This window comes from Heptranchias perlo, chromosome 29, assembly GCF_035084215.1.
Source record: "Heptranchias perlo isolate sHepPer1 chromosome 29, sHepPer1.hap1, whole genome shotgun sequence".
Lineage (NCBI taxonomy): Eukaryota > Metazoa > Chordata > Chondrichthyes > Hexanchiformes > Hexanchidae > Heptranchias > Heptranchias perlo.
The window spans coordinates 17,130,922-17,155,217 of NC_090353.1; the positions used below are offsets into that span (position 1 = coordinate 17,130,922).

General features: G+C 40.0%; 1 protein-coding gene across 1 annotated transcript in view; it reads left to right on the forward strand.

Annotated features, from left to right (window-relative positions):
- Positions 1 to 24,296, forward strand: part of LOC137299443 (myelin expression factor 2-like) — a 35,880-nt gene that overhangs the window by 7,127 nt on the left and 4,457 nt on the right. The window contains exons 3-15 of the mRNA XM_067968179.1: positions 2,957 to 3,009; positions 5,284 to 5,291; positions 6,022 to 6,115; positions 7,019 to 7,237; positions 9,451 to 9,604; positions 9,968 to 10,017; positions 12,685 to 12,745; positions 14,881 to 14,997; positions 18,899 to 18,952; positions 20,317 to 20,412; positions 21,032 to 21,097; positions 21,804 to 21,935; positions 22,468 to 22,536. Of these exons, the coding sequence (XP_067824280.1) occupies positions 2,957 to 3,009; positions 5,284 to 5,291; positions 6,022 to 6,115; positions 7,019 to 7,237; positions 9,451 to 9,604; positions 9,968 to 10,017; positions 12,685 to 12,745; positions 14,881 to 14,997; positions 18,899 to 18,952; positions 20,317 to 20,412; positions 21,032 to 21,097; positions 21,804 to 21,935; positions 22,468 to 22,536 (1,173 nt within the window). The remainder of the gene's footprint in view (positions 1 to 2,956; positions 3,010 to 5,283; positions 5,292 to 6,021; positions 6,116 to 7,018; positions 7,238 to 9,450; positions 9,605 to 9,967; positions 10,018 to 12,684; positions 12,746 to 14,880; positions 14,998 to 18,898; positions 18,953 to 20,316; positions 20,413 to 21,031; positions 21,098 to 21,803; positions 21,936 to 22,467; positions 22,537 to 24,296) is intronic.

Here is a 24,296-nt window from a genome sequence, read left to right on the forward strand (position 1 = left end):
TGATGTCTATAAATAATTTAGATAGTAGAGTGATGGGATTATGGTGGTACAGGTGTGTAGGGAACCAAAATCGGTATTCAGCCTAAAACTAGTCATGGAGTGTTGCGCTAAGCCAAGTTAAGAACAGTTGAGGCCCACTGTCTAGTGCAGGAGGTGTATCCAAGTTCAGGCGGTTCTTTTTAAGAGCAAGTTTTAATTGATGTGCAGATTTTCTCACTTATTCTTGAGGGGGAAAATGTTTCAGAAGTTTTGTTCCATAATGGCATCACGGTGAAAAATGCCATGGGACAGTGGAATTTAGGTTTGATTCCCTGCTCCACTGTGTTGCCATGGAAGTGCTGAAAGCAAACAGTTTTTCCACAGGAAGGAGAAATCGACAGGATAGTCACCCCCAACCTTTGTAACTTGACAACCAATTAAGAGCAGTACTGATGGATACTAGGGAATAGGTTGTCTCTTCGACCCTCAAATATTTCCTCAAGATAAATTCAGATGAAGAAAGCCCTTTGGCCCATTGGATCCCATGCAGTGTACCAATCCTACCATCTTAACATTACACCATTCAGCTGTTTCTTGTCCTAGCCTCTGCCACTCTTCCTGGCACTGTTAGTCTTGAATATAATTGCATGATCCAGGAAGAACATAAGAAATAGGAGCAGGAGTAGGCCATACAACCCCTCGAGCCTGCTCCGCATTCACTCAGATCATGGCTGATCTTCAACCTCAACTCAACTTTCCTGCCTGATCCCCATATCCCTTGATTCCTCTAGAGTCCAAAAATCTATCTGTCTCAGCCTTGAATATACACAACGACTCAGCAGCCACAGCCCTCTGGGGTAGAGAATGCCAAAGATTCACAACCGTCTGAGTGAAGAAATTCCTCCTCATATCCGTCTTAAATGGCCAACCCCTTATCCTGCGACTATGCCCTCTAGTTCTAGACACTCCAGCCAAGGGAAACAACCTCTCTGCATCTACCCTGTCAAGGCACCTCAGAATCTTTTATGTTTCAATGAGATCACCTCTCATTCTTCTAAACTCCAGAGTATAGTCCCATTCTACTCAACCTCTCATAGGACAACCCTTTCATCTCAGGAATTAATCTAGTGAACCTTCGTTGCACCACCTCTAAGGCCAAGTATATTCTTCCTTAGATAAGGAGACCAAAACTGTATGCAGTACTCCAGGTGAGGTCTCATCAAAGCCCTGTACAATTGTAGTAAGACTTCCTTACTCTTGTACTCCAACCCTCTTGCATTGAAGGCCATCATGCTATTTGCTTTCCTAATTGCTTGCTGTACCTGCTTGCTAACTTTGTTTTTTGTATGAGAACACCCAAGTCTCTCTGGACACCAACATTTAATAGTTTCTCACTATTTAAAAAAATATTCTGTTTTTCTATTTTTCCTATCAAAGTGAATAACCTCACATTTCCCCACATTGTACTCCATCTGCCACCTTCTTGCCCACTCACTTAACCTGTCTATATCCCTTTGCAGATTCTTTGTGTCCTCACAACTTGGAGCCAAAGTAAAGGATTTCTCCGTTTTGTTTAATACAATTTCCAACTAGAGATATCATGATCAAGTTGAGTTTGATGTGATAGAAAAACAAAAGTACAGTAATCCAGCTGTATTGCACCCCATGTGATCTTCCTTTTTCCCCCCTATAAAGAGCTCTGTTAATTGCCTAACATGCAAGCTGATAGTGGATGTGTAAGAATAAGTTCAGTACCACACTGGATTGTGGTAATAGTGTCTCAGCTGCTGAATATTTACTTTATTTGGAAGCTGTATGACCTTAAAAAAATTTTATTTGTTACAATATGCAAGGTGACCTATGCAAATTGCTCACCCAAGTTTAAATTTTAATATTGAAAATCTTTGGAACTAATCATTCTCATCTTGCATAAACAGAAGAAAGCCAGACTTTAATACCTAGACTTAGATCAAGCAACTGATCGAGAAAGTGCTTGTGATTGTCACAAATGTTTGTTTCCTCTTTAGCTTGTTCATTTGTGTATCCAAGGTAAAGTTAGGCTTTCTTGGTTTTGCCAGAACGGGAATGACGAATGAAACTGAAATTGCGATTGTCTATTTTGAAATCCTGTGGAGCCGAAGAACAATTTACCATTCTGTACAAAGCTTAGTAACAGTGGGGGATACAGGAAAAACTTGACAGCAAACTTTTTGAAATTTCAGCTTGCTCTTAAAGAGGGTCTGACTGTACTAAAATTGTCTTGGCTGATGGCTTAGTGCTTTGTACATGTAAATGGATACTGGTCTTGCAGTAGGTGGGAACTCTTGAGATCAGCTCCAATTTGTTAATACAGAACTTGGTCATAAAATGGTTTGATTCTTTCACAGTTGATTTAACAGTACACGAAGGTGATCTTAACGGAAGCAGACTCGGCTGCTTATGGTGGTTGCTGGTGGGGATGTCACAATATATAATGCAATAGCTTGTATATCAATAATATAAATATCTTGCCTTGAAATCTGCAGAACGTTTATGGCTTTCATTTTTGAAGTTCTGATTACTTTGATTTGATAATTGCATTGGTTGTGGATGAGGGAGAGAGAAAGATGTGTATTTTGCATATTATAACGTGACATCCTTATTGGCTGGGCACATTTGAAAAGAGATCCAGTTTGGGAAGCATATGAGTTCACGCTGGGTAGATGTAAATGGGCCTGTTGTATGTAACTTTGTTAGTAACTGGTAACAATGATATTAAGGGTTGTGGTTTAATACGACTATTCTAGGTTGGGTTAGACTTAGGATCACTGCACACCTGTACATAGCATAGTAAGGAGATTTAGGTATATGGATTGATATTCTGGGCTTTTAGAGGGCTCAGGTTACTACATAACGTTGTCAATGTTTTTGCTGAATTCCAATTGTTTTCTTGGCTTTTCTCCTTCCGTGTATGTTTCGTCTGGGATCTGGTTTGTAGTTGGTGAGGTTACTTACGTGGAACTCTTTATGGATGCGGATGGAAAGTCGAGGGTAAGTGATAAAGAACGAGTTCTTCTGTGGTTTCATTGCAAATGTAAAATACACAGGATATGGAATACTGGAAGTGGGCTTTGGTTAGACTTTGAAATCTAAAGCTCAAAATATGTGGATGTGGCTAGGTGGGGGAAGAAAAGCATGTGAATGTAAAGCTATAGACTGTATAGCAGGCATATTTGGTGCTATTTATCAATGTTAAACTAAGATTGGTGCAATTTTATTTTTTTGGTAACCTTTGACATTATGGGGCCTCTTGTTTTTAATTTTTTTCAAAAGTACATGAAAATGCTGTTATCGAATCATAGAATGATACAGCACAGGAGGCCGCCATTCGGTCCATTGTCCTTGTGCCAGCTCTTTGGAAGAGCTATACAATTAGTTCCACTCCCCATCCCTTTCCTCCTAGCCTTGCAAATTTTTCCTCTTCAAGTATTTATCCAATTCCCTTTTGAAAGTTATTATTGAATCTGCTTCCACCGCCCTTTCAGGCAGTGCATTCCAGATCATCATAACTCGCTGCGTCAAAAAAAAAATTCTCCTTATCTCTCCTCTGGTTCTTTTGCCAGTTACCTTAAATCTATTATAGGGTGCCCAGAAAAGTAGTTTTCTACCTGTGCTTCCTGAATGCAGTGATCAGTAGGATATGATTCTGCAGGCATTGGTACCCCTCTGGTGCTATGCCAAAATGGCCATTTTTGATCCATGAGCGTATAATCTTAAAAGTCATTTAACTGGAAAGCATCACAGTGGAGTCTGACCCTCTCCTGGCCTCACATCTACACTTTTCAATAGTGTCATTGAATAGTTAAGAGCAAGCACCTTGGCTATTTTTTCCTAACTTTTTGACCACCCTGTACCTCCATTGCTGCTCCTGTTGAGATCAGCACTGATAAGTAATTGAATCTGGGGCCTTCAAGTCTGTATGGTTTAGTACCACACCATAAGATTCATTTACCCACGACAAAAAATGCGGTTTATCTGCTATAATAATCTTGCCACTCTAGGCTTGATTTCAACTTTGATATGTGTGCTTTCACAAAAGACCCCTATGCATCATCATGCAACGTGTATGGATTATTTATAGTGTTGGTGCTTGCCTTCTGAATCCTTGTAGCTTCCATTTGGCACTCAGATTTTAGAATGGGAAGATTGGAGGGTGTTCACTTTTGTCAAATAATGTCAAAAAAAAACTTTACCAAATATATCTGCTATATAACAAAAAAAACAAGCAACAGGTAAGGGATGACAGATATTTTTGTCTTTCAGAAGTCATGCTAGCCAGGGTTGTAATTGTCAAAGGGGGAAAATAGCTCTGATCCTTAAACAATGGTGTTTAAGCATAGAATAGGATGTTGAATAAGTTGTAGGTGGAAATAGTGTGAAAGTGGATTGGATTTTAGCAGCATTGTTGAAGAGTGATAGTTTGACCTAGGGTTTCTCGAGAATCATGTGACTTTATTTTGGTTATGTATATGATACAGGGCTGCCACACTAGCAGGGTTCTCCCTATATTACCCAAAGTGGGTGCAGTCTTGCTTGGGATAGATACTTTATAATCATTATAGAAAGCATTTAGTTTGACTTTAAGGCAATCTGCACTTTGTGTGCAGCACCCACTTTGAAATAATTACTGGGGGGAACCATGACTAGATATTTTGTTTCAATCAGTATTTTAATACATGTAACAGAAGTACATTTGTTCTCTGAATTTACCCACAGGTTCTAGTAAGTTGATGAAGGCTGGAAATGGTCAAAGTGCCTGGTAGTAAACCATGACTAATTTTTGGAGAGATCATTTGGTCTCTCATTTTTCTTCCCTGTTGTTTCCCTTGGCTGTGTGCAAGTATTAACATGTGACCTACTCCCAGGTCTTTTGAACCAGCTGCTGGGTGCTTTGAGTGGCCTGTGGGAGTCACCCTACCAGATTTTACGTCCGGCTCCTTCCGGTGGTGATACCCAGCTTCTGCTTGGTATGTCCCCCTCACAGCATGGCCAACATTGGGAACTCAAAGGATTGAATCTGCTTCCCGCTGTTCCATGCGCAGTGTGTTGGTGGTCCATGATCCATTTGCACTGCACTATGCAAGGACAATTTTTTTTTTTGAGGGTAATGTGTAGTACAAATTTTTAGCTATAAGTGGAGAAAAAATTGTGGCACCCCCTATTTAAATGTCAATGCAGGTACTTCAGTTTTGTTAGACTGATTTTAATTGACCTTGTGTAATTTTTTCTTTTTTCTTCTTTACATGCTAACGCCTGTGACCAAAGGGATGTGGGTAAGTTTTCCTTCCCTTTATCCCCATCTGTTTTTGATTCTCATGTTTTGAGTTGGAATTAATGTTGTCTAAACTATGCAGGACACCAGATAAAGCTCTAGTTCTGGATCCCCTGACAACTCTTGAGTTACACATTTAAATCAGGATTGATCCCTGGTCTCTGCTGAGATGGTAGATTGTAGTAGCTGGGATGGTGGTGGGAAGCAAGGAGGGAATGGTTTCAGTTGGCCTCCTCCCTGGGTGAGGGGAGAGTATCAACTATGGTTCCCATTGCTGATCACTAGTCAGTGATTCCTGCTGTAAGTGCAATGAACATTGGATGAGGACATGATCAGGCTCGGCTGTGAAGTTCCCTCTGGATGAATTACTTGCCAACATTCGCTGTCTAGGGGCACAGCTCGAGAGTGGGCACTTGAACAAGAAACTGGAAAGTGGCAGGTACCCAACAAGCTGTCAATGGCTTATGCAGTGGAAGAAGAAAGCTGATAAGGGGAAAATGGAGGAAGAATTGTGGTGTATACAATCCATAGTTAGAGCAGTGACTGGGGAGACAACAACTGCATATACAGTCTCTACTTAAAGCAGTGATAGGAAGAAAGGGTGACTGCAAATACAATCTCTAGCTAAAGCAGTGATGGGGAGAGAGGACTACCACATATACATTCACAAGCTAAAGTAGTGACTGTGGAGGGGACTACTGCATATGCAATGTACCATGTTTCTCTTTCAGTGTTGTGGAATTCAAGAGTGAAGAAAACATGAAAAAGGCTGTGGAGGTGATGGACAAGCAGAGTTTCAGTGGAAGACCTCTTAAAGTGAAAGAGGTGAGATGTTTCATTGTGCAGGAATTTTAAGTAGGGGGAGGACTTTGAACACATTTAAAATTTACTAATGTATTGTGGGAAATAAATGCTGAGTGACACAAGGGAAGACTTGAGTAGAGTGGCCCGAAGCAGACAAAGCAAGTGCTAATATTGTTGCTACTATAATGGTTCTTTTTATGCAGCATATGTTAACGTTCTTTCTGATGGTTTATGGGTTTGTTCTGCTATCGGCATTTTCTTCCTCAAAACAGTTGGGACAAGGGTGGCTTAATTTTTCATAAACCTTCCACTCAGTATTTGATGTGTTTAACAAATTTGTGAGTTGAAAAAAACATTCAATGTTAGAGAATTAAACTGTTGTGTACATGTTCTACCCAAATTGAGCCACTCATTGCAACTTTCATAACTCACTGCTTAGGAATTGATTGGGCTAGTTGCTTTATTGTAGATAAAATTGTACAAACTGGAGAGCCCGGTGGTGAAGGATAGAATACTCGAGCCTGGCCTTCAGTTGCTTCCAAGCCTTTATTCAGAGTTCCACACAACACCACCGTAGATAAGCGTTCTCTTTTAAATGGATACTAGAGCTCCCCAATTGATGCGCACCATCTGAATACAACTAACATGAATTGATATAAATCATGTGGATACCATTAACAAAAATACAGCTTGAGGCATGTATTTTTATTTATTTGGTTTGATAATCATGTTCACTCAAACATAGTGATGGATATAACCCAAGGTGATGTTACTCTGAAAAGCAACTGTGATATAAATGGACTTTATTATTGCAAAATAAAGTTGAGAATTGAACCATACTCAGAAATTAGTCTACTTTTTAAGATGCATGTAGGAAGTATTTGTCCACAATGTCATGATTTTAATTCCTTTTTTAAAATGTAGGATCTGGATGGTGAGCATGCAAGACGTATGATGCAGAAGTTTGGTGGTTTTGACAGGATGGGAATGGGTGGTGGTGGCGGAGGCGGTGGCAGAGGTGGAGGTGTAGGTGGTCCTGGAATGAATATCCCACCTGCTCTCTTGAATAATCCTAATGTCCCCAGAGATGTTCTCAACGCCCTACAGGCTGGCAGGCTTGGAAGCAGCATCTTTATTGTTAATGTGAGTTTATAAATGCTAACAAAATATATATCTATAAAAAAATAACTTTTTAGTAAAAGCATCAGTGAAATAAATGAAATTTGAGGAAATGTTTAGTCTGATTAGAAATGTGAGGTTAGTCTGATTAGAAATATAAAGTTTGAGGAAACTGCAAAACTGGCTATCCCATGATTTCTTACTAATTATCCCAAATAGAGTAAAATGGTTAGAGAAAATATATAATTACTCTGACTTCCTTCCCTTCCCCCATGTGATTTATCATCTTCGTATGTGTATGTCCCTGCCCCCTTTCTGCTTCCCTTATGATAAGGAGCCCTTGTAACTTAGTAATTTACTGTCAAATTATACACCAAAAATAATGGGGGTGTGGTGAAACATAAAGAATAGGAATGTGGGAAAAAAAAGTCAGCTATGCTGTCCTCATTTTTCTTCATTCCACCTCCAAATTTTGGCGATAGATTTAATTGCAGTATATCCTTTGTGTAAAACGGAAGGAATGAGAGAAACTAAACGAAGGCAAATGGTAACATTTTGGTGACTACAAATATTTTACACCAGGCTATTCCAAGCTTATTTCATTCCCAAAGTGCAAGTGACAGCTGTGTACTGTTATACCCCAACATTGTATTGCACGCCAGTGTTTTGATCATTATTGGTCAATTAATTGTCTTGGTGAATCACAAATCTAGATCAGTGCAGCCTATTTCACTTTTAAATCCTCTGGACAGTCAGACTAATCACCTCACTTGGCATTTGAGGAAATGGTTTCAATAAACTTATAGTCAACCAGACTGATCTTTTATATATTGTCGTACTGTAATGTTTTGGGAAGAAAACCAACCACCAATTAAGTTCTGTGCTGTGATTCTAGAAGTAATAAACCTCAATCCTATTTAGTAAAACCTTCCATGGTTTCCTGTTCCAACATTCCTGCTGGTAACATCTTCATTTCTGTTGTTTTACTGAAAAATATTATAAATTCTTGCTTTCTTTTGGCATCCTTTAAATTGTGTTCCATAGTCCTCAAATCCTGTGTGCAATAGAACTTTTCTGAATCTAATTCTCCCATACCTCTGAAAATTTTAAAGATGTCTATCAAGTTCCCCCTTATCGTCCTCTTTTCGAAATTAAAATTGCAGGATAGACCATGTTTCCTTACAACTCAGCCCTCTAGGCTCTGAGTCATTCTCCAGACTAGGCCTAATAATCGTATCCATTTTGTAATAGCAACCAAAACCGAAGACAGCACTCCAGAAATGTTCTCATCGAGGCCAGATACAAATTTAGATTTAAGTTAAACAACTAACTATATGTTCCAACATTTTATTTGCATTCTTCACCACCTGTGAACAATGAACAGTTGGTTTTAACGACATATTTTCCAAAACCCCAGTTCTATTTCCTGTTCTGTTACCTGAAGCAGATTACCATTCAATATGTCATCCCCATTCTCACTGCTTCTATCTAATCTCATGACTTTCTGGTGTTGAACTCTATTTGCCACCTGTTTGCCCACTGATGTATCCTGTTCAGATCCCTTTGGATTGTTGCTAACAAATTTTATATCTGCAATTCCTTGGGCAATATCCCATCCTCAAGTTATTTGTAAAAAAAAATAGAAACAGTGGTTGAACAGTGACTCAAGTGGATTCTTGTGATATTTTCCCATACACCAGAACTCTTTGCTGTCTACCATCTAATCCAGCTTATGCCTGCAATTTTTCTCAGGGCACATACCTTATGAACTAATCAGTTTTATGGGATCGTGTCGGATGCTTTTCTGAAATCCTGGTAGACAACATCCATTGCCTCACCTCTCTTCACCAGATATGTAACTACCTCAAAAAGTCCAGTTAATTGATTAGACATGACCCGTCTCTTATGAACTCGTGCTTGTATTCTCTAATTAGACTCTGTCCTTCCAGATAATCTCTTATGATGTGATCCTTATCAAAGTCTCTCATTCCCTGCAACTAAAGTAATGTTCAGAGGCCTGTAATTTTCATCCCTTGCCCCAGTCTCTGTCTCGTACTGCTCCCTCGCTGCAGGAATTTCTTCCCTCTTTCACTGTAAAAGCGATTTAAAATAAAGTAATGCTATAGCAAGTCCACCACTTCCCTGTCATCACTGAAGTCTAGGAAAGGTGCACTGTTATCGTGGAACTTGCTCAGGTGTATCAGTTAATTTTATAGCTTAAAATGTTTGTTTTGCAGCTTGATTTCAAAGTGGGATGGAAGAAGTTGAAGGAAATATTCTCCATGGCGGGCTCTGTGGTGCGGGCGGACATTGTGGAAGACAAAGATGGGAAGAGTCGCGGAATGGGCACTGTAACTTTTGAGCGCCCAATCGAATCTGTTCAAGCTATATGTATCCTTTGTTAAAATAAAACTGGGTTTTGATTTGGTTGACCAAATTTTTTACTTTAATTGGAGAATTACCTCACTTAAAATGGTTAATCTATAGTAATACATTCAGCTCTGCCTCCCCCACAATGTTCTTTCATTTAGAGGTAAAATTAACTTTACTGTGATCATTCACGTTGCTTTGGAGTTTTGTACCTTTAAACTAAACTAAGGAACAATTTGATGTGCTATGACTAAGTCTTTCGTTTGTTGCGAATGCTGTTTATTTTGGGAATCCTTGTAGATATTTGTAATGGGTATTGTAACCAGAGTAACCTCAATGCATACATGAAACTTTTAAAATTAAGATTCCTTAATTACTTTCTAGCAATGTTCAATGGGCAGCTTCTGTTTGACAGGCCTATGCACATCAAGATGGTAAGTTTTCACTTGGTCTGCATGTTAAATATTTGCTGATGCAAGTAGCTGATGGTCTATGATTTTGGTTTAAGAATATTCCACCTAAGAGAAAAAAATCATAGCGTTTGTGCTGTTGCTCCAATTGTTAATTTCTGCTTTTCATAGAAGTATTAATATTGGACTCGACTGATTTTTTTGGGAAGGATTGTTTTGTAAACTTGCAGAAACTGCAATTATCCTGGAAGGATGTTAAAATAAAAACTTCAGTTCTTAATGTTGGACTTTATACAGGAGTATTCAGCCTTAAATAATATATTATAAGTAATTGAAATGTTCCAGGAGTATGAGTCCACTCCTTTTTCTCCCTCCCCTTTTCTTCTCTTCTTTTCTGATGCAATGACTTGCATTGAAGTTCTTTGTGTCAGACCTTGGATGTTGAACCCTGGCAGACTGTTGAACTATGGGAAGAATTGCAGCCAAGCTTGATCCTGGCCTCACCTGATATCCATGTGTGCACTTTCTAGTAGGGGCCACTAGGCTGATTATTTTAATTAAGGAGCTTCCATGCTCCCTCTACCCCCTCCGCCACCCCACTCTCCCCCACAACCTCTCCAAAACCCTAGGTATATTGAGGCCAATAGTAAATTTGTAAAGACTCGAGAAGCTGGGCTTATTCTCAGAGCAGAGAAGGTTAAGGGGAGATTTGACAGAGGTGTTCAAAATCATGAGCGGTTTTGATAGAGTAAATAAGGCAAAACTGTTTCCAGTGGCAGAAGAGTCTGTAACCAGGGGACTCGGATTTAATATGATCGGCAAAAGAGCCAGAGGCGACATGAGGAAACACATTTTTACGCAGCGAGTTGTAATGATCTGGAATGCACTGCCTGAAAGGATGGTGGAAGCAAATTCAGTAGTAACTTTGAAGAGAGAATTGGCTAAATACTTGAAGGGAAAAAATTTACAGGGCTATGGGGAAAGAGCAGGGGATAGGACTAATTGCCAGAAGATGGGAGAATTGCAGATATTACACCCTTGTTCAAAAAAGGTTGTAAGGATAAACCCGACAATTACAGGCCAGTCAGTTTAACTTAGGTGGTGGGCAAGCTTTTACAAATGATAATCTGGGTCAAAATTAAGTCACTTGGACAAGTGTGGATTAATAAAGGAAAGCCAACACAGATGTGTTAATGGCAAATTGTGATTAACTAACTTGATTGGGTTTTTTGATGAGGTAACAGAGGGTTGATGAGGGGAATGGGGTTGAAGTTGTGTATATGGACTTTCAAAAGGCGTTTGATAAAGTGCCACATAATAGGCTTGTCAGCAAAATTGAAGCCCATGGAATAAAAGGGGCAGTGGCAGCATGGATACGAAATTGGCTAAGTGACAGGAAACAGAGAGTAGAGATGAACGGTTGTTTTTTGGACTGGAGGAAGATATACTGTGGTGTTCCCTTGGGGTTGGTATTAGGATCACTTGGGTGAACAGGGCATAATTTCACAATTTGCAGATGACACAAAACTTGGAAGTGTGGTAAACAGTGAGGAGGATAGTAATAGACTTCAAGAGGACATAGACAGGCTGGTGGAATGGGCGGACACATGGCAGATGAAATTTAACGCAGAGAAGTGTGAAGTGATACATTTTGGCAGGAAGAATGAGAGGCAATATAAACCAAATGTTACAATTCTAAAGGGGGTGCAGGAACAGCAACACCTGGGAGTATATGTGCACACATCTTTGAAGGTGGTAGGACAGGTTGAGAAAGTGGTTAAAAAAGCATATGGGATCCTAGGCTTTATAAGTAGAGGCATAGAGTACAAAAGCAAGGAAGTTATGTTGAACTTTTATAAAACACTGGTTTGGCCACAACTGGAGTATTGTGTCCAATTCTGGACACTGCACTTTAGGAAGAATGTGAAGACCTTAGGGTGCAAAAAAGATTTACTAGAATGGTTCCAGAGATGAGGGACTTCAGTTACATGGATAGACTGGAGAAGCTGGGGTTGCTCTCCGTAGAGCAGAGAAGGTTAAGAGGAGATTTGATAGAAGTGTTCAAAATCATGAAGGATTTAGATAGAGAAACTGTTCCCATTGATGGAAGGATCGAGAACCAGAGGACACGGATTTAAGGTGATTGGCAAAAGAACCGAGGATGACAGAGGAAAAGCTTTTTTACGCAGTGAGTAGTTATGATCTGGAATGTGCTGCCTGAAAGGGTGGTGGAAGCAGATTCAACTGTAGCTTTGAAAAAGGAATTGGATAAATACTTGAAGGGAAAAAATTTGCAGGGCTGCGGGGGAATGGGACTAACTGGATTGCTCTTTACAAAGAGCTGGCACGGGCTCAATGGGCCAAATGGTCTCCTTCTGTGCTGTAACCATTTTATGATTCTATGAATTGGATAGCTCTTTCAAAGATCTGGCACAGGTATGATGGGCCGAATGACCTCCCCCTACGTCCAAGACTGAGATTAGCCAGCTTAACATAGCTCAACAATTAAAGTTGGGACCTTCCTGACTATACATCAGTACTGCATGGTGTGTCAGTGCTACAACGGGTGCTACATGCAGCACCTCTGCCAGACGAGCATATTTTTCTGTTTTTTTTTAAAAAGGGGAATTATGTAAATACATCATTGCAAAGTACTCCCTCCACTTAAATTTGACTCTCGTTTTCCTACAGGATGACAAATCCATGCCCAAGAATAACTTCTATGCTGCAGACCGAGCTCCACAACTTCCCAGTATGTATTGGCAACTTTTTGAAACTCTTAAATGCACACTGTAACTTCCTGTTTGGTTTGCTTTCAACCAGGGAAATACTGAAAAGCAAAACAATTAATATTTAATAGCATATACATAGAAATTGCAACCTGAAAACAGGCCATTTGGCATAACTAGTCCCTGTCAGTGTTTATCCTACATGTAAGCAAATAGCCCTAATCACATTTACCCGTCCTGTTTCCATACTCCTTTATCTCTTTCCTTCCTCCATCTATCCAATCTAATCTTGAATATTGACATTTTTGCTCAACCTTTAATTCTGGAAGTGAATTGCACAACCAAACTACTGTGTGAAAGGTTTTGCTTCTCTTGTTCTCGTTCTAAATCTTACATTAATCTTGTGTTTATGGCCCCTCATTCTAGACCCCTCCACCACTGGAAACAGTCTGCTTTTATCTACCCTGTCCCATCTTTTCATTATTTGAAACCCAACTATCATGTTGCCCTGCAATCTGCTTGTCCTAATAAAAAAAAAGCTCTAACTGATTTTAAACCCAAATCATGAAGCTGTTTAAGAGATGTATGCATTCATTTTGGCTAATGCACAGTCAATTCTGATCCTGTTGTGGGCAAACCTCCACATGCACATTCTGCAGGGGTTACTGAATAGCAATTGAGAGTGGGGATCCTGATTTATTTTGCCATTTCTAATTCATGGGTACAGAGACCAAATGTAGTGTCCCCTTTATCACTCTGGCAAGAGATAAGTTAACTCAGCACTGGGGCCTTCCTGGCCTGTATACCTCAGCTGCACAGTTTAATGTTGTGCCATTGGCGATTGAGGCATTGTTTTTTTAAAATTGAAGTTATTGCTGAAATGCTTACCCTGCCACATCAGATTCCATTTCTTTTACTTTATAAATCCTAACTGCTTTAAAAAAAAAGTTAGTGCTGCTGCAGTACAGTAATGTGTGATGGGATAGTTTAGTCGTTTGGAGATTAGATTCCAAAATGGCATCTCTACAAATGTTAGGAAATAGAGCCAATAAAAACAAAGTTTTACTGAGTTTTAATCAGTGTAGCTGCTTTTCAAAGATGAACTCAGCAGGCTGTACTAACTGAATTGCTGAAAAGGGTAACTGGCTGTGCAGAATGTACTTGATTCAGTTAATATTACAAAATATATTCTGGCCAAAAATATAGCTTAACTTCCAGAAACAAGTATGCATTTAAAGGCAGCAACATGTGTCGGTGCTTGATCTGAGGTTCCGATAGTTCACTTAGCTGACTTCCTTGGTCATTTCAGCTTTCTGCCACTAAATGGCACTGTTGTACTTTGCAAATAGTTGATCATGAATGGGGTATTCATTTAGGGAATAATAATGAGATTATCACTAAAATAATGCAAATTGATTTTTAAAATCCTGTTTTGATGAAAATATTTAAATTCTTTGACAGTAGATTATAGTACTTCATAATATCTTAAAATGCACTGAAAATCTAATATCTGTGTTCTGGAGAGCTGCACAGCATTCAGCTTCTCAAGTAATAATCAACAAATCAGTGGAGAGTCCATAATGTTTGGCAAATGTATTTGTTATTGGGGATGTCCAAACTACAACAAAATAAGTCTGAAAGGTGCTGCAATGTTAAATATAGCTAGAAATGTACATTGCAACGAGGAATATAAATAAAATAATGCATGGATTAAACTTTTTTAAATTATGTCTCATTATATGTACCCATTTGTATGATTGTCTTGCATGTATAAATTTTGACTTTCTGGGGGGAAACGTGCCATTGACTATACGAATAAAATCAACATTTTCAGTAGATATTTTTTCCAATTGCAAACTGGCCGTACTTTAGACATTGTTTGGTAAATGTTAAATCCCAGACTTCTGATATTTGATCCTTGTGTAAATGCCAACATTGTATTTAATAGTGTTTTCTATGCTTGCTAACATTACACATAACAAAATATCCTAATGTAAAGTAGATCTGTGCTATGGCACAAGAATTATAGTTTGATATTTGCAATTTTTGGACCTGATAATTAATTACGGTTTCTGTAAGTGCAGCCACTTCCTCTGAAACACTAACTTTGTTTCTTCAAAAGCAAATTTGTAAATATCCCTTTTTTGCCAATTTATAGAGGGACTCGGTGGGGTTGGTTTGGGCCTGGGACCTGGTGGCCAGCCGCTTGATGCCAGAGAGCTGAATACAGGAATGGGAAACGCTGGACCTAGAGACATGGGTCCAGGAATGGGAGGTATGGACTGTAGTTTTGATCTTGTTGAGCATTAAAGGTGCCCCTGTCTTTTTTTCTCTAATTTAACCAGACACAAAACTATTAAGGTTTGTTGCATCTCTGTTTTACGAATGGATACTTGGGCAGCTATGATTTTTCTTCAAATTTTAGTACTTCTTGCTGTCATACAGCAGACATACTGGGACGTTATGCAGATAAAGAATTGGATGTTGCTGCTTGGTAGTTATATGGACATGCATGTAAACGTACGAAAAAGGGCAGGATAAGACCAGCGTGTCCTGTTATGGCATGATTTAGCTTCTGCATAATATCACCATGACTTTTTCTCCGTGGCCCCCCCTCCCCCCAACACATGGAACCAGAGGTGAGGAAAAGCGCAGGCTATTTTTGAAACAACAGTGCAAAAATTCCTCTCTGACCCTTGAAGGTAATCAAACAAATTTCAAGAGACCACAGTGACTGTTGACACATCCTCTGGTGACCCATCTACCTCTTTTGAATGCTTGTAGTGAATCTGCACTTGCTGCATGCGCTGGCAACTTGTTCCAGAGGTCGTTGATTCTCTGCAAAAAGAAATGCTTTCTAGTGTCAAATCTAGATCTATGTTTATGTAACATATACTTGTGTACCCTGGTCTTTCCTAACCTATCTAGTTCGAATAGCTTATCCACTTGGACCAAATGTAATCCTTCCATTATTTTGAAGATCTCCATTAAATGTCCTCGAAGTCTACACCTTTCCACAGCAAAAAGCCCCAGCTTTCTCAGTCTATTGTAGTAAAAGAAGGCCTTTAAACTGTATATCAACCCAGTGGCTGTCTTCTGAACCTTTTCCATGGAGCCTCTCACTTACCATGTGAGGGGGCCAAAACTAGATACAGTATTTTAGATGTGGCCTGACCAAGGCCTTATATAGAGAAAGAATAATATTTCCTCTTTTATAATGAATTGTGCCGGCAATACATCCCAATACTCTTTTTTGTTTTTACAAAAGCCTTGCAGGATTGTAACCCCCAAGCCCATCATCCCTCAGTAGTCTTGAGCACGCAACCCTGCACGGTGTACACTTGCTTAGAGTTGCCTCTTTCCAAATGCATTATGCTACATTTATGTGTATTAAGACACTGCCAGATATGGTCCCATTTCCCCATTGCATCTAGATCTGCTTACATTCTATTTTTCTCATCTAAGGTCCTTACAGCCACACACACCATCTTCTCATCATCTGCAAACTTGCGGACGGTTTCCCCGATGTCTTCATCCATCTCGTTGATAAAGATGGTGGAAAGCAACGGCCCCAACACTGATCCTAGTGGGACTCAACTAATGACTGATTCCCCACAATGATCCACTACCCTTAATAACTAGTTTAGGTCTACGAGAATGCTGCTGCTCCTTATCCATCCAAAATCTGCCTGCCAATCCCACAGGACTCAACCTTAGTAGTCTTTTCTGCAGTGCCTTGTAAAAGGCATTTTGAAAATCAAGATGCACAATATTCACTGGGCTTTCAACATCCATCATGAAATGAGACTTTTGATTCCTTTCCAAATTGATGCATTGGGAGCATTTGTGTACATGGTAAACAGTCCATTGATTTGTGGGGTTATGTATATCATTGTTATGTAGAGACTCCAGTTTGCAGGAGTATTACAAGATTGTTGTGAGTGGTATGGATGACTCCACATGTTAAAATTGCAGTGCTGAAGAACTGCACATCAAAACTAGTTGCCTTCCTAGCCAAACTGTTCCACTGCTATCTACCTGACAAAGTGGAACATTGCCCAGGTTTGTCCTATCCACAAAAAACAGAATAAAGCTAAGAGCCAATCAGCTTACTCCCAGTCATCAGCAAAGTAATGGTAGGAGTCATCAACAATGCCATCAAGCAGTGTCAACTCACCATTTACACGCTTACTGGCACTCAGTTTGGGTTTTGCCAGAACCACTTGGCTCTAGACTTCATCACAGCTTTGAGGTAGACATGAACATAATGCCGGAGCATAATATAGTCGAGTTAACATCAAGAAGCTCTAGCAAAATCCAAGTCCATGGGACTCGAGGGGAAAACCCTCCAGTGGCTGCAGTCATACCTGACATTCAGGAAGATGGTTGTAGTTTTTGGAGGCCAATCGTTGCAGTCCCAGGACTTTGCAGCAGTTCCTCAGGGTAGTGTCCCACGCCCAGTGATCTTCAGCTGTTTCATCAATCACCTTCTCTCCATCACAGTCAGGAGTGGGGTTGATCATTGACTATTCCATTGTTCAGCTTTATTCCCAACTCCTCTACAGCAGGACTTAAGACAGCATCCAGGCTTGGGCTCACAAATGTCGGGCAACATTTGTGCACAAGAGCCAGGTAGTGACCATTAACAAGATAAAGTCGAACCATTTCCCCTGACCTTCAAGAATAGCATCATTGCTGAATCCCCTGCCATCAACATCTTGGGTCATCATTGACCAGAAGCTTAAATGGACCAGCCATATCAAGACCATAACTATAAGAGCAGGGCAGAGCCTGGATACTCCTAACTTTTCAAAGCCCCTTCATCTATAAAGCTCAAATCAGAAGTTTGTGGAATGCTCACCACTCACCTGGATAGGAGCTGCTGCAACAATGAAGCTGTTTACTATCCAGGACAAAGCAGTTCACTTGATCAGTGCTCCTGGCACTGCACTTAATATCCACCCTTTCCACTGTTGATGCACTGTGGCTGCAGTATGTACTATATAGAATGCACTGCAGCAACTTGCAAAGATTAGTTCGACAGCTCTTCCTAGCCTCATGACCTTTAACACCGAAAAGAATGAGTGCAGCAATATCATGAACATCATTGCATCCCAAGTTCTCCTCCAAGTTACACACCATCCTGACTTGGACATATATTGATGTTCCTTCATTGTTGCTGGGTTAAAACTTTGAAATTCCCTACTTTAACATCATTGTGGAAGCATTGTCAGCATGAGTACTGCTGTGGTTCAAGAAAAAGCCACCAACACCTTGGGGCAACTCAGCATGGGCAGTAATGTGGTTTTGCCATAGTCAATAGCTTCCCATGAACAAATGAGTTCCAGGGATTGCTGCTTGTGAGTACTAGCTCAAAACTGATGGAAAATTGTGTACAAATCTACTTTATACCTCAAAATGTGATTAGTACAGCAAAGGATGTTGAAAGCAGACCACCCATTTCCACACAAGGCAGCCGCAGAAAATAGAGAAAAAATCATTTTACTGTGCTTGCAGACATTATTGGTGATGTAAGTGTGGAGAAGATGGGGCAACTAATGGCAGATAGCAGGCGATGCACTTTACTTTAAATTGCTATTGGATTTGGGCTGACTGAAAAGTTCTAATCCAAAATATGGTGGTAAGCGGGAAGACTGAGTTCAAATACAGACTTTATTTTTCCTTTCTTATCTTCACTGTCAAAATTTCCCATGAGCCACTAACCCCTGGATGAGTGGATGTCCCAGACTGTGTGCTACCAGCCTGCCAGTGTTGTGGTAACTGCGTGCTTGAATAATCAGCTTTTGTAGTTTGGTTTCTTAATCACGAAGCATTACACTGCAATTGTGTGAATGTGCCTACACATATAACTTCTGGGATATAAATTGGACATTTAGTTTGTTCTCAAGAATGGCAGAGATGTCAACAAAGCATAGTTAAGTCCTAAGCTTTAATATTAACGCCATGGCTCTGCTTACTGAACTGTAAGTTTTGGATGGCTGTATTTTATGTTTCTTGTACTTTGTATCTGGGTTGTGATGTATGTGGTTAGGACCAAATTAAATGCTTCTGGGTGTGTTTGTTTCATATGTAACCAACATGGTGAAAAAGGGATATGTTTTGAAAAATATTAATCTTTCAAAGTTGTCATTAGAATCTATCTTCCTTCTTGACAGGAATGGGAATGGATGGAATGGGATTTGGTGGCATGAACCGGATGGGAGGAGGTGGTAAGTCATGGAGAAAGTGTGCCATTGGGGCTGCCATAGCTATCTGACTTTTAACTAGCTGGCTCACTGGTAGATTTGCTTTTTACCAGATGCTGCAGTTCTGTTTTACAAATTAAACTGCTTTGTGAATCTGGAAACCTGAAGGAGTTGTCCAGAAAAGGTTTAAAGTACATGTAGGGTGAGCATGAAAACCTGTAGATATTTCAGTACCCATAAATCCAGACTTCATTGGTTTTAAACAGCCTGAGTCTGATATCTACAGCATTGGTTTGCAGCCAGCAGCACCTGGTTTATACTGGCTGAAATTGCAGCAGGGAGAAATTTACATGTGTGTAAACACATGCAGAGCTCCAGTCCCAGATGGATATGTTTTAAGATATAGTGGGAACTTCCTTTTTTGTTTGGTCATGAGGCAGATGAGTAACAGACAATCATTTACATGGTACGACAGATGCAAAACCCATTTGAAACCAGATTCAGGCATTCAAAGAGAATATTTTGTACTTAACATTGCAGATTATGAAAATATATTTAACATTGAGTTATTTGCATGAACCTGTTTAGGTACTTATGACTTTTAGGAATAACATCACAATCATTTGTTGACATCTTTTATTTTAGCTTATTTTTCAGCCCTGTGTTCTGTACAAAGTAGCGACTTCTGTTGCAAAGTGCTTGTGTTGTATTTATTCCTTTTATTGAATGTTCTCGTGTATGTGGCATAGGTTGAGGAGTCATGGTTCTGATTTTATATCCCACAAGTGGGCTGCCCTGTTAATCCCAACAGCAACAGAGTTGTTGAATGAGGTCAGTGTTGAGTGGGAAATAAATCATATCCTGCGGGGCTTCATATCCATTAGAAATAAGTTGGGTGAACTGAATTGCTTAATAAATGGTTGGTTTAATGATTCCTTGTAATCCTTTGTGCATTGGTTCAGTACAGCCCAAGGCAGTGCAGATGCTAATGAGGATATTGTATGGGAGTTTAGTTTTGCTCTGAACTTTCTCCATATTTTCTGGAATTATAATGTGACTGTCTCAGTGCAATACAGAAATTATATGTAAAATTTTGTTTCGAGGCATTTCCACAAACTTCACGTCACAATTTTTGGTCACATTTTTATGTCAACATTTTCACATTGAAAATGCCTTTGTAATCTGTTTCTAATAGGAATTTCCTATGTAAACTTGACCCAGTGACCCACTAGGTGCTATAGCTCCACTATAGCCCATGACACATTGAGCAATGCCATGGGAAGTCTAATGTTATAAAAATCATCAGGCCGTTTGCTAGGTTTGTATAATGGACTTTGAAATTGTGTATTTAAAAAAAATCACACTCAAAATTTGGCACTAAATTTCAGGCATGGATGGTCCATATGGTGGTGGTGGAGGTGGGATGGACAGGATGGATAACATGGGGAGATTTGGTCCAGGAATGAACATGGGAAGAATGGGAGGTAAGGATTTTTTTTTTGTGTAATAACTTGAATTAAGCTAAACAGATATATGCTTTGCTTCATGCAGTTGGCCAACAAAGATGATGAGATGTGTCTTGTCCTGAATACCAATGGTGAGAGATGTTAATTTGCCCTACACCTGGTAGTGCTTCAAAATGGCACAGCAGATGCCCAACAGCAGGGTCCCTGTCCATCCTGATGTGTTGGGGAGGAGAGAGTATTTTATTGCAGAATCCCTTTTGTCCCTTCAGAGTTGCAGCAGACTAAATATAGGATAGGATAACTAATCATTATAACTGAAAGGAGCCTGATGTATACTGAATTACTGCAGGTAGTTTTAATTCATTCTTCAGTTTTGGGTGGGATTTCTAGCAGTAAGTTTTCATTCCTGAGTCTGTTTTAGTTCCTAGCCTTGACTCACATCAAATAGGATTGTCTAGGTAGCTCTTGGCCAAGAAATTAGATGGAGCTCTGTAATAGTGAATGGTTCCATCTTGGGAGGGTGGTGGGAATGAGATTGCGCTGTAGAATCCTTTTGCCCATAATGTAGACTTCTGACAAAATGTAAATATTTTGAATAGTTTTGCAATACACATGTTCATGTAACTTCTCTGTCAAGGAACAGGAGGAATGGATGATTACAGAGGAGCCGGTGGCGGAGGAGGAATGGGTGGTGGTATGGGAGGTAAGTTCAGATGGACTAGAAAACTCCCTGTTGCCTGAATCTATATTTATAGATCAACTTTACACTTCTGGTCAGTTCCTTCCACATGAGCACATGGTCCTGGTGGTTTGTGTGGTACTATTGGGCTCTCTATCCTGAAGTCTGAGGGTCTTGCATACAAAGCTGTCCACATTCTTCCATTGGTAAAATGACTTATTTACTGCTGGCATGGATCTTGGAAGATTTGCTGGAGGAGCTGCCTTAAAAATGAGAAAATTCCATGTGCAAATTTTGGGCAAATGTGTGCATCAGTGTTTACAATAGAAAAGTAGCTGCCTACCCTATTTATACTACAAGTTGTATTGTATGGGAGGTGAGAGATGTAATTCAGTGTAGTAGAAACTGTTCCAAAGTAATAGTCTTTTTTTGCCATTGTCTTTCCCCAACCTTTTCCCTCCTTTCCTTATTGTCGTAGTATGCATCAATGATTGCCATTTGCCTTTTGCTACCTTGGGAAGTGGCCATATTAATGTATGAGCCTAAGAGCGTGAATATTGGCAGGCAATCTGATTGTGGGGAGGGGTGTGCATCACAACTGAGCCAAATTCTTTTCAGGTCTGACATCCACACACTTTCATTGGTCACTGGATAGTGATCAGAAGTGGAAAAATGTGCAGTTGTTCACTTCATTAGCAAAATATAAAAGTAATTTTTCTGACTGTTGCAGACATGTACCAAGGAGGAATGTACGGACCTGGCAGTGGAGGAGGAATGGGTGGCAGTGGCTTTGACCGAGACTTTGGCAGAAATGATATGGCAATGTCTCGTGGATATGGTGATTCCTTTGGTGGAGGAATGGGTAAGTTCAAATAACTGACTTTTTTTTGTGCAAAGAATGGTTCAAATATTTTAACATTGATTCCATTTTAGATTTATACAACAGATGGGCCTGCTGCATTGGGCTAGTTCTGAAAATCCAGGCTGAAGTTATTGCGCCCAAATTGATTTGTAGAATCCTTTGTAGGTCTGCGTGTGCTTTCTTCACTAGACTGAGCCCCCACGTTATTTTTTGTGTACTTAATAGCCTTCTAATTCTTAAGTCTCCTGGTGATGACTTATTTCCTGCCCAAGGAGCTGGACAAATGGTCTACTCCAGGAGTCTGAGCTGAATTTCCTGGCCCATGTGGCTCAGCTGGATAAACTCACTGGGCCATAAAGAATTAAATTAGTTAAGCAATTCTAGGGTGGAAGTGAGTCGGGTGAGGGTTGTCTTCAATCTGTAAATCTTGCAGAAATAAAACTATAAATGAGTACCAAACACCATTCAGGATTACATTACACAATTCTCTTGCAGTTTAATTTGCATGTAATCTGTTAATTTCCCTTTTTAGCTGGCGGGATGAGTGGTGGTGGTGGCAGTGGTATGGCTGCTGGTACACCAGGCATGGCATCAGGAATGGGTAAGAACATCTTAAACACTATGTTTGATCGTGAACTTGCTACAGTCAGCCTTTTAAGATCCAAATTCACAATGTAGCTGAATGATTTGACGCCCTTTGAATAGGATGTTATGTAATTGTGGGAAATAAATGTTCTGCAAATACCAAATATTCTGTGCTACATATTGAAAATTGAAAGGAGCAACTTAGCTGTAACTCTGCATTCAGGTGATTACTATGGGAGGAGAAAGGGAAAATGAGCATTTGTGACATTGTGTAAATCCAAGTGATGATTCTCCTGGCTTGGCCTCTAAGAAGCAATGGGACATGTCTCCTTTATCAGGAGTAAGTAGTACCTCCATACACACCTTCATTTTTGCAGACTGAATCTTTTAATTAAGAAGCAATTTGAGTCTCAAATCATAAGAAATAGGAGCAGGAGTAGGCCAATCGGCCCCTCGAGCCTGCTCCGCCATTCAATAAGATCATGATGTGGAGATGCCGGTGATGGACTGGGGTTGACAATTGTAAACAATTTTACAACACCAAGTTATAGTCCAGCAATTTTATTTTAAATTCACAAGCTTTTGGAGATTTTCTCCTTCCTCAGGCAAATGTTTCAGGATCCTGAAACATTTGCCTGAGGAAGGAGAAAATCTCCGAAAGCTTGTGAATTTAAAATAAAATTGCTGGACTATAACTTGGTGTTGTAAAATTGTTTACAATAAGATCATGGCTGATCTGATCCTAACCTCAAATCTAAATTCATGTCCAATTTCCTGCCCGCTCCCCGTAACCCCTAATTCCCTTTACTTCTAGGAAACTATCTATTTCTGTTTTAAATTTATTTAATGATGTAGCTTCCACAGCTTCCTGGGGCAGCAAATTCCACAGACCTACTACCCTCTGAGTGAAGAAGTTTCTCCTCATCTCAGTTTTGAAAGAGTAGCCCCTTATTCTAAGATTATGCCCCCTAGTTCTAGTTTCACCCATCCTTGGGAACATCCTTACCGCATCCACCCGATCAAGCCCCTTCACAATCGTATATGTCTCCAATAAGATCGCCTCTCATTCTTCTGAACTCCAATGAGTAGAGTCCCAATCTACTCAACCTCTCCTCATATGTCCGCCCCCTCATCCCCGGGATTAACCGAGTGAACCTTCTTTGTACTGCCTCGAGAGCAAGTCTGTCTTTTCTTAAGTATGGACACCAAAACTGTATGCAGTATTCCAGGTGTGGTCTCACCAATACCTTATATAACTGCAGCAATACCTCCCTGTTTTTATATTCTATCCCCCTAGCAATAAAAGCCAACATTCCGTTGGCCTTCTTGATCACCTGCATACTAACTTTTTGATTTTCTTGCACTAGGTCCCCCAGATCCCTTTGTACTGCAGTACTTTCCAGTTTCTCGCCATTAAGATAATAACTTGCTCTCTGATTTTTCCTGCCAAAGTGCATAACCTCACATTTTCCAATATTGTATTGCATCTGCCAAATCTCCACCCACTCACCCAGTCTGTCTATATCCCCTTGTAGGTTTTTTATGTTGTCCTCACTCTCCACTTTCCCTCCCATCTTTGTATCATCTGCAAACTTTGATATGTTACACTCGGTCCCCTCCTCCAAATCGTTAATATAGATTGTAAAGAGTTGGGGACCCAGCACCGACCCCTGCGGAACACCACTGGCTACTGGTTGCCAGTCCGAGAATGAACCATTTATCCCAACTCTCTGCTTCCTGTTAGATAACCAATCCTCCACCCATGCCAGAATATTA